Raw genomic sequence first — 11,515 nt, 5'->3', positions numbered from 1 at the left:
GCGGCCGTAGCGGTCTTGCGGTTCCAGACTGCAGCGCCTTTAACCGCACGGCCACTTCGGCCTCTTATCCGCATGGCTGTAACGGATCATGCAGCCACGTCTCGATCCCTGAGTCAACAGATGGGGACGTTTGCAAGACAACAACCATCTACACGAACAGTTCGACGACGTTTTCAGCGCATGGACTATCAGCTCGGAGACCATGGCTTCGGTTACCCTTGACGCTGCATCACAGACAGGAGCGCCTGCGATGGTGTACTCGACGACGAACCCGGGTGCACGAGTGGCAAAACGTCATTTTTTTTGGATGAATCCAGGTTCTGTTTACAGCATCATGATGGTCGCATCCGTGTTTGGCGACATCGCGGTGAACGCACATTGGAAACGTGTATTCGTCATCGCCATACCGGAGTATCACGTGGCGTGATGGTATGGGGCGTCATTGGTTAGACGTCTCGGTCACCTCTTGTTCGCATTGACGGCATTTTGAACAGTGGATGTTACATTTCAGATGTGTTACGACTCGTGGCTCTACCCTTCATTCGATCCCTGTGAAATCCTACATTTCAGCAGGATAATGCACGACCGCATGTTACAGGTCCTGTACGGGTCTTTCTGGATACAGAAAATGTTCGACGGCTGCCCTGGCCAGCACATTCTCCAGATCTCTCACCAATTGAAAACGTCTGGTCAATGGTGACCGAGCAATTGGTTCGTCACAATACGCCAGTCACTTCTCTTGGATTCTAGGCGCTCAGTCCGGAACCGCGCGACTGCTACGTTCGCAGGTTCGAATCCTACCTCGGGCATGGATGTGTGTGATGTCCTTAGGTTGGTTAGGTTTAAGTAGTTCTAGGTTCTAGGGGACTGATGACCAGAGCCAATCACTACTCTTGATGAACTGTGGTATCGTGTTGAAGCTGCATGGGCAGCTGTACCTGTACTCGCCATCCAAGCTCTGACTCAATGCCAGGCGTATCAAGGCCGTTATTACGGCCAGAGGTGGTTGTTCTGGGTACTGATTTCTCAGGATCTATGCACCCAAAATTGCATGAAAATGTAATCACATGTCATTTGTAGTATAAATCTTTGTCCAAAGTATAGCCGTTTATCATCTGCATTTATTCTTGGTGTAGCAATTTTAATGGCCAGTAGTGTAATTTTTTGAAAGAGTATTCATATTTTAATCTGTGTCTCTGTCTCCTGTTGCTTCTGGTGAAGTGAGGAAACGCGGCATTGACGTGTGAACTTGTGACAACAGTTGTGGGGCGCCATGGCCAGTGCTACGAGCCTGGAGGATCGCCTGCGGCCGCTGTGGACGGAGGCGGAAGCGGAGGCGGCGGCGGCGGCGCTGGCGGGGGCGGCGGGGCCGGTGGGGGCGTGCACCGATCCTGAGGACTGCGCCTTCCACAGGAGCGTCCGCGGCCGCGGTGGGCACCCGAGGGTCCTCGAGGTCGCCATGCCCTGCCACTGCCGCCAGGAACACTCCTTACAGGTCTGCGGTCTTTCTCTGTTCTCTCACGTACTGACAATGACTTGTCCTTGGTGAGGGCTCTGTAAAGGGGATAGCTTGGTCAGCTGTGCAGCTATTAGAAATAGAACTAGCGATTCCGATTACTAGATCAAATATTAACACCCAGGAGAACAGTTTACCGAACGCATATCTCTTTAGTACTGCCATAAGATGAGTCTCACTGCTAGGTTTGAGAAAAGTAAGCCAAAGACCTACAGGGACAGCAGTACTACAGTTTAACCGTGACTTACAGTGCGCGAATATTTCTGCGCATTGTAGCGACACAGTCCTCCCGATCCGCTATTAAAAAATAAATTAAAGTGCCCAGGAACTTAGGTCCTGTGTTATAGGCTCGCGATATCGCTTTGCAGATCAGAGAGACCGCAGATTCTCGGAAGCGACGACCCAGAAGGCCAATGAAGCAACTTGACCGCCGCGCGCTAACGGGGCGTCAAGCAATGACTGCGCGCCAAACAGTGTCTCATCAGTTCAGGAAACAGAGATAATTAGAGTATTACTTCAGCAAATAAAACTAAAGTTTATAAGAGAGAAAAAAATGGCTAAAGATCGAGACAAGACAGATTGACACAAGGGAGCATCAATATCATATGATAAATATTAAAAACTAATGTCAGAAGCAGGCCGAGTAGGGGGTTGGGGTGGAGGGTAATAGCCAATCTGTGAATGGCTGGCACTTCTTAAGAGGTATTTTCCTAGCGGAACGTACCATGCATTCAGTCTCATTTCCGATACAGACTTTTTGATGCACACTTCCCAGGGAGACGAGGTAAAATTCAGTTCTGGCGAAGACATGATGGTATTCACTTCTCATACTGATCTAGTGAATAGATGAAACCGGAGTGGTATGTGCTCTGGGTAACTGGTAACGGTATTCGAACTCGTTTCTACCTGCAAACCTAAAACCACGTTTATATTCCTGGAACAGCTGTGAGATGTTTTGGATTCTATCACTAGAAACATGTTTATGTCCATAATATTGCGCTATTCCTCTGCTTAAAGCGTTAGCAATGCGGCTCTAATAACCTTTAATGTACATAATCACGGTTTTTATTGGGATTTTCACGTTCCTAGCGAACGGGCGTTATAAGGCTGTTGATGTAATTAAACTTTCAGTCAGCTTCCTGTCGTTGCGTAACTTCTGCCAACTCAGATGTAAGCACTGGTACTAAGGCAGCAGATTTTTCTCACCGGTACACAAACATCAGTGACCTAAAGTACTCTCATAAGCAATTCAGTTGTGTATATATTTGCGAGTTATTTACAGCTAACGCCGTTTATCGCTTCTTGAACCCTATTTCCTTAGCATTTAACATGCGGAAAGAGCAAAGACAGTAGTCACATTTGCTATGGAGTACGAGCAATAGTCGCTGTGCCACTGTCTTATTTTAACTAAGAGAAATCGTTATTTGTACGTTTTTAGTCTATTTACGGCTTTCGGCCTGTGTTTCACGCAAAAATGAGCGAGTTTCAGGTCCCTTTAACAGTCCTGTTTGACGTACTAGTTGCCGGAATGATTCGATTGTTACCAATGTTCGGATATAAGTTGTCTTGCACATAATGTAATTGAAAGAAATTGAATGAAATAACTTCATGCGATGTAGTCAATTAGTATTTACCTCCAACTACGCTCTTCTTCCGGATGTAAATAAATTATTAATACCACGTTTCGGAGTATGCATATCAGAAACACGTTCGCATCAAAAATAATTGGTTCTATAGGCTGTGTCAGCGTGACAATAGACACTCACATGTGTTGAACATAACTGCTTTTTTTTTTTTTAAACTATGACTCATGATTTTCATTCAGTGTGGATGATAATAGGAAGTGTATTTCAACGAAAATGTTTACCAATCATGTGAAACATCGACACTGAATACAATACTAAATGGAGACAAGCTGGAAATACTTGAAACTGGTCACACATTAAATAAATAAAGTTCTTCCAGCCCAGGTGAATGGCTGTTGTTATTCAAATATAAACTATATTTCACAACACTCACAGAATTCCTTTGTTTTCAGGTGACGAATTTTTGTTGTAAACGTTTCTCGAAAAAATTGGACTACTTTTAAACCGTATGCTTTTGACACCCACTACCAAATTTCTGTGGTGAAAGGCACTGAACCTTTTCTTCTCACACTACTCAAGCATATACTAATTGCTGTTCGCATCTTTTTTTTTTTATTTGAGTGCCACCCAGTTGCATTCTGTTGTACACAATTCTCTAATTCGCCGGCAGTTCTCCTGCCAAGCAAGCGCAGACGTTCGCCAGGCAGTCTGACTGGCAGGCGTACTGCTGAGAGGTACAGAGGGGACCGGTGTTATGGGAGCGAGCACCCACGCAGACAGAAGTTGACACGGATCCGTACAAAAGAACAGTTTTCGTTCTCGTTGTCCTATTTACCGGTCTTTACTTTAGAGAGAGAAAACATAGCTTATTAAGGACGATGTGTGGAACAGCCTACTAATGGCTCTCGGCCTGATTTTCACACATAGATAGTGAATTTTAGATCCTTTTACCTGTCCTGTTTGATATACAAGGTACCGCAATAATGCGATTGTTACCAATATTTAACTTACAAATTCTGTCTTTTCCAGTTCAAGAACTTCCATTTAACTTCCCTGACAACTATGTTCTCCTAAGGCCCATACCAAGTTAGAGGTACTGCACGATTTATTAAAGTTATTCTACGACTAATTTCACTTGTTCGATCCATTTGATATTGCTCCTTAGCGTTGCTTTGACGTATTTAAACCACACTGTGGGCTCCAAGCGTTTACCAATAATCTTGTAACCTGATACTATCAGTTTATTCCTTGTCGTTCTAGGCATTAATTGGCATCTCGCATTCGTCCAGAAAGGGCCTTGGAGTTGATCATGTTTCAACACTAGCGGCTAAATATGGAGACAAAGTAATACAAAATGACCTTACAAAATTGTTTACAGAATGCCTGCAGAGGCAAAGAATTCCAACAACCGAGAACTAGAGTAGGCTGTAGAAACTGGTGTGATATTACGATGATAAAACTTGTTCCGAAACCAGAATTGTAAGCGATTCCAGGACAGTGTGCAGTGGTCACGAGTAAAGTGTATTCGTATTTAGCAATGGGCAGGTTCGTGTATGTGAGGAAATTGAGAACTCTGTTCTCTAAAACAAAAAGGAATCGCAAACATATCCGAGAATGGAAAATTTTTCGAGTACAACCTAACTACTATCAGTACCTAAAGCTTTATTTAACCAGGAAATAGGCTGTATTCGTAGAATTAGAGGTTCTCCCTTCTCGGATACGTATCTTTCGTGCCGGTGTCCATAATATCGTATTTCACGGTCTTTGCTGGACTCTAAAGAAAATAGTCTTATGTAAATGGATAAAAGGAACACAGTTTCTGACATTCGATTTCCGGTAACAGTTTAATTTTTGCATTAAAAAAAAACACTCGTTTTGGATTAGCGTGTTCCATTTGCTAGGCATTCTTTGTCATATGATTTCTAAGAAACATATGAGGGCTATTCGAAAAGTATGAACCGTTCGGTTGGGAAATGGAAACCAAGTGAAAATCCGATGAAACTTCGGACAGATGAGTTGGTCAGTGTCTCTGGTATGCCTGTCGATCGCGTCACGTCACTCTTTTCAATTCTGAGCACACAGTGATCACGTAAAGATGCTTAAAACAACAGTTCCTCCCTCCAACCCGGACTTGGCTCCCTCTCATGTTCATCTCTGCTCACATGAACCGCTGGGTATGAAGACAACATTTTAAAGACAGTGTGTAAAAGTGGGGGATGGCGAAGGGGGCTGCCTTTTATGACGAGGATATTGATAAGTTGGTACAACTCTACGACAAATGTCCAAGTCGGAGCGTCAACTATGTACAGAAATAGTTGGAAGGCGCAACTAATTGTTGCAAATATAACATTCTTGATTTTCACTGTGGTTTCCATTTCGCAACGTTCGGACTTTACTTTCCGAATAGCCCTCGGGTTTCAGTGCACCGATGTTATCTGTACAATCATTTCTCGAGTTTTCATAATAAGAGATATCTGCAAAGAAACAGACATTTCTAAAACCTGGAACGTGAAACTGGTCTCCAGAGTCGCCGATTTGAGCCGTTTCTCGATGTGGAAGCCTTGTGAGGCGTAGTGCCCTATACCGATCCTGCCTTTGAGGCGGTTAAGTGGGAGATGTGCCTCAGAGCTGGATAGTGACAGAGGGTGACGCGAGACTGGACGCGCACGTAGTTTATGTGTCAGCCGATAGAGGACAATATTGGATAGGGTGACTGTGATTTTAGTTTCGATTGTGCCCATTAGAGTGCACTAAAGTAATAGAATGTTTTTCATAAACTGTGCTAGTATTTTCATAAAGTGTTATTATGTCTTTTTGTGTATGAACAATGTTATAAATGTGTTTTAGCAGTATGAATGATGCGTGAGTGTGGTTTAAGGTTAATGTGAAGATAATTGTTTAGCGAATTATGTAGTAGGATTTAGTGTGGGAACATTTAGAAGAAGTATGGATGTGGACAAAGTGGAGTTTTGTAGAATAGATTGGTAAAGTAAGTTTATGGTAAAGGATGAGTAAATTCAGGTATAAATAACAATAGTAAATAACTTTATGGTTCAAATGGTTCAAATGGCTCTGAGCACTATGGGACTCAACTGCTGAGGTCATTAGTCCCCTAGAACTTAGAACTAGTTAAACCTAACTAACCTAAGGACATCACAAACATCCATGCCCGAAGCAGGATTCGAACCTGCGACCGTAGCGGTCTTGCGGTTCCAGACTGCAGCGCCTTTAACCGCACGGCCACTTCGGCCGGCAATAACTTTATGCATAAACAAGACTTCAGCATATTAGATAATTACGTCGGTAAAAAGTGCTGTCGTTAGGTTTACTATTTTGAGATTGGTTATTGATGAAAAGCGCGGACTGACGCGGGAGAATGTTGTTTTGCTATTGGCTGTTGAGTACACTGAGCGATGGTAAAGCAATATTCTTGGCGCGCCTTTCTCTGCTGGTAGAGAAGACTGAGAGTATTCTAGAGAAGAGTGGGAGCCTAGCCATGAAACAGTTCGGACGTGTGTAGTAGAAGTTCCGATGGAAACGATAAGTTGCTGGATCTAGCATTGTTTCAATCATCAAAAGTGTTGGAAAGTGACGGCAAAATTGTTCCGATATGTGTGCAGAAGTTTCGGAATTTTTAAGTGAATTTTGTGACGAGAAAAGACATATATTCGGCGTGTCGTATTGAGCAGGTCGGTGGCTAAAAACTGTGACTGCATTTGGTACCGACAGACTTAATATTTGGCGAGCATTATCAATCAAAAACAATCAGTATTTTTGTAGCTATTACGTTTTCGGGAAATGCAACACCATAAACTTGCTAACGTGAGTGAAAGGGATTATCAGTGACTGCGTTAAGACTAGCACGGGCTTGGCAGTGATACTTGTTCACCTAAGTTTCAGAATATATTAATTAAGGACAAAATTTCCAACCTTTCATTTGTGTGAAAACTTTCTCGCGAAACGTAGATTAGTGACTTAAATTGCAGTCTGGTTCACGTCGACGTACAGTAGTTTTCACTCGGCTTTCCTACTGATGATCTGCTGAGACAATGCTCTCAGGTAGGTGCAGGTCCGTCGTAAAGGGACGGAAAGAACCGCGCAGCCGCACTTGTTCTCGAATTTGGTATCCGACTCGACACCAGTTCTCGAGTGCACCGAGGACATTTCTCCGGCTGATTGTCACCAGTGAGCTGCTGAGGTGGGCGTGTGCCGTGTTGCAGAAGCTGGGCGTGGGCCACTACCCGCAGCTGCTGCGGCAGGTGTCGTGCCGGCGGGACGCGGCCTGCTGCCTGGAGCCGTACCGCTGCCGCCAGCTCAACCACAGCGTGCTCGTGCTCGTCGACAGCCACATTGTGCCCGACGAGCTGGACGAGTACAGCGCCGAGAAGCTGCCCAAGGAGCTGCGCGACTCGCACTGGAACTTCAAGGCCGTCAGCGTCGGAGTCGGCTGCCAGTGCGTCATGGACGTGCTCGCCTCCTAGGCAGCAGGTGGGGCCTCCATACACCCACCCAGCGCCCCACACACACATCACACTTTCCCCGTTGTCTTTCCAGTGAATAGATTTCATACCTGAAGTCTCATCCTGGAGGTCTTCGAAGCACCATTCAGCAGCTGTCACAAACACGGAAAAAAGATGACAATCAAACGCCTTAGTTTTCGAACTGTTGATGAAGAAGAAAGACGATTCTCATTTTTCTTTTCGGATGCAGTCTTCCCCTCACCTACTCCTTCCGCTAGTTGAAAAATGCGACCTGCATTGTCCTGTCGTTTCACACTTTGTTACGTAATAATCAATAACATAAATCCTTATTGCATCCCGGAAAACACAGGCCATATAACGTCTTCCAGATTAAATCGGATGTGTCTGCATTGGAAAAGAAATTTCACCTACTGGATTCAGTGGTGTTATGCTTCTGGCATGAAATGTTGGAGCTACGTTTTATTCACAGTTACAAATCGGAGATACAAACTAAGACAGTTCACACGTTACTCATAAATTCATTTTCACCTTCGCTTTTAATGAGTAATTAACATTTCCACAATGATTTCTCATTACTCTCATTATTATTTAATGCCTATGGTGTCATTTATTACGCAAATCATTAATCCCCGATCGTCCAAAATTTCTCAGTATTTTCATCTGTGGTCACAGTTTTGGTAGAACTATCATTTAGCTCAACAGTCATTTAGGTTACAGCAAAAGAACACAACCACTTCTGAATTGTCATCCATTCATAAACTGTTTAAAATTACGTAACGGCTTTTCGTTAACTTTAAATGAATTTCCCCCGGCGACAAACAGTTCAGAACAAAAAATTTCATAATGACACTGTATTTTGGCGTATACACTTGAATGAAACACACACAACACAATTTGTTTAAAAAATAAAAAGAACTAACCAAAGCTATTGCGTTGATCCAGCACCAAACAACAGCTAACTTTCGAAATAGCGAGAAATCTGTGCATGATGATTATGTTTCCTTTATACTGATGTGGTATATAGAGAACATTGATTCCCCTAAAACAGGGACAAAAGATGATAATATCTAAAACTCAAAAACTGAAGTGCTGATTGAATCAAACTGAGTAAAACCGTAGAACACAGGGGGCTACGTAAATGAAACATGAAGCCATAATTACAGAAAAGGTATTTGTGATCGATTTTAGAACATGATTCAAATGTACAAAATTCTTTATCGGTTTCTTATACCATCTGTAGCGGTAATACAAAGCACGAGGAGCAATCTATTTAAATACAGCTATATGCGATGTTTTATACTGCGTATCGTGCGCTTAATGCTAAGGTAATTACTTTTGTGCTCTCACGGATGTTAGGATCTGGAAAAGAGTACTTTGAGTGACAACAAGCCACCATGAGGCATTCCAGATATTGTGTATAGGATTTAAATCACGAGCATGAGTTGGAGATTCTTATGAGCTAAACTGCTGACTGCTTGCACCATTGGGAGTTCTGAATTGGCAGTCGGACAATATAAATATTTCGTTAACGCTGTGCCATAGTTTTTACCTGGCTGATTAGGAAATCAGAGGTGTTGAAAGTACGTAAATTCCGAATAGCTAACATTATCTGCATCATTAATCAAGTAACAAAGTTTCTCTATACAAATGATAAATTTAGAGTCTTCCTTAGTTCCTTCCCCGTTTTTATTACTCATTGAATTTCTGTTAGAATTAATAGTTAAAGATACGATTTTCGCAAATCAACTCATTCATTGTATGTTTATTAATACCTGTATGTAATATGCATTATATTCTCTATAAATCGCTTTTGACAGTGAACAAGTGTTCTCGTATTTTTATCACAATAAATTAGTTTCAGTATTACTACTGACTGAGAATATGGTAGAGAAAACAAGAAATAAGAAGCAACTAATCCATTCTAATAAGGCAGTACCATCTCTTCTATTCAACATTGAGTACGCAATGGTTCGTAGAGTCACCGATATCTCTAATAAAAATCTGCATTTTTCCAGACAGGCCTGAATTTGCTCTCTCAAATTTCGATACAAATAGAATGACGTGCCATGTCGCTGAGTGACAACACCACTTTCATCATAAAAAAATACATTATCCTTCTTCAGATGCTTTCTTAATAGTTCTTACCTTAAGTAAAACTATCAGAAGATAAAATAACACACACACAGTCAATTTATTAACCACCTGCAATTCAACAAAGGAAAACTGTCGTTCATACCAAAATTGAATATCGTATTGCATTACAATATATGGGATGCAACAAAACGATAGCACCGTCTGATGGTATTTCCGGACGTGGGTTCCTACCCTCAGTCCGCCCTCTAACAAAGGCCGCTCCAAGCTGGTAGGTGTAGTTCACCTTGTATATCGCATGTATTCTCAGCACCCGAAATGCCGACTGTTCAATTAAGAGCAATGAATGCAGTGAATGAAGACCTTATCGTTTAGCAACAATCTAGCTTTTCACTTTTAGAGGTTGAAACAATGAGCCATTGTTGATCGTCTTATCACGGGATCAAATGCTGTTTTATTCGGCAATTCATCGTTTTCAGCTAATGTGTCCTACATGTTCCAGCTAGACCAAATAGCCAACCCGTACCGGCGCAGACGTAACCAGCTCTCCTTATTCTGATACATATCCACACAGTCAATAAAATAGTGGCATTTATGATGGCAAAGATGCATACCACTTTGCTAGTGACAGGCTGTTTATCGCAAAGAACAGAACGTTATGAGGTCATTTGAAGAGTTTTGTGTAGTCACACCTGCTTTCGCAAGAAAGCAACTTGCCTGCGTGCTTCCTTAGCTTGGGTTGCTAACCGTAGCAGCTAACGCTGTGTTGAGGGGGTCATCCTCCTTGACTGTTCAAAGGACGCACTCTGGTCGTGTCCAGGCAGCTCACCTCTCCTAACACTTTCTCTGGAGTCCCAGTCACATACAGTGAATTTGCAAAGTGGAATGATACGGTCGACAAATCTTGTTGCGCACTGAAACAGTTTTGATATGATGTCATGTTAAGGAGCCAAAGTTCCAGTCGTACTTGCGTATGCCAGAATTTGACTGAGTGCCGTTTCCTTGACAAATTACAGAAGGAAAGAGAATTCATTTCAGAGAGTATAATATGTATATGTGTATGTAATATGTATATCAGTTTTATTTTTCTTAGCTTACTCCCATGTTCTGTTGCAGTATGGGACCCCGCACCTGGACTTCTCCCACAGATGACCTCACTGCTATGTATCTGGCCGACGTCGGTGTATTTACGCTCCGCACGTGAATTGATGTGTCGCAAACACACTTTCAGTATTATACATTAATGTGAATTAAGAAATAAATAATTTTGGAACCTAAACTAGACTAGAAGTAGATCTCTTATACGAAAGACTGACTAAGACTGAAGCACACCATTATTTTTTAATTAATACTCATGCTGGTTTTCAAAGTACAATTACAGTTTACCATTACTGCACTTTACTCCATCTAAATTAACAATTAATGTTTCTTTCGAGCAGAGATTCACGAAGAGAAATAAGAATCGTCTCATTACTCTTGTTAGTAAGCAAATGTATACCTTTATGTAAAGAAACACTGCAGTATTCTGTAACTGTACACTGTGGACATGTATAAATCTCAATAAACTTATTTCGTGACTAGGATATTCGAGTAAGTGTTAGTGAATGTAAGGCAGCAAATATTCTAGTAAAGTTTTTACTAGGTAGGCCACATTCTTCTTCTTCTCGCCATCCGTGTTATACCATGGTTTAGAAGATATTTTATGTCTAATGAAAGACAAGACTTTAATTTTAAATTTCCTGCAGGATTCCCTCCTAAGGCGATGGAGATTGAATTGCTTCGTTCTTCACCTACATGTCGTATATAAAGTAACCATATTTACTACTTTAATCATTAATTTA

At 42.1% G+C, this 11,515-nt stretch overlaps 1 protein-coding gene across 1 annotated transcript; it reads left to right on the top strand.

Moving 5' to 3' along the window:
- Positions 1 to 1,404: 1,404 nt before the first annotated feature.
- Positions 1,405 to 10,895, top strand: LOC124602911 (prothoracicotropic hormone-like). Its single transcript, XM_047136355.1, has 3 exons — positions 1,405 to 1,495; positions 7,323 to 7,590; positions 10,791 to 10,895. The coding sequence occupies exons 1-2, from the start codon at positions 1,460 to 1,462 to the stop codon at positions 7,581 to 7,583; spliced, it is 297 nt and encodes a 98-aa protein (XP_046992311.1). The 5' UTR covers positions 1,405 to 1,459; the 3' UTR covers positions 7,584 to 7,590; positions 10,791 to 10,895.
- Positions 10,896 to 11,515: the final 620 nt, after the last annotated feature.

This window comes from Schistocerca americana, chromosome 1 (assembly GCF_021461395.2).
Source record: "Schistocerca americana isolate TAMUIC-IGC-003095 chromosome 1, iqSchAmer2.1, whole genome shotgun sequence".
NCBI lineage: Eukaryota > Metazoa > Arthropoda > Insecta > Orthoptera > Acrididae > Schistocerca > Schistocerca americana.
The sequence above is the reverse complement of the archived record's forward strand: the minus strand, read 5'-3'. Positions and strand labels throughout refer to the sequence as shown.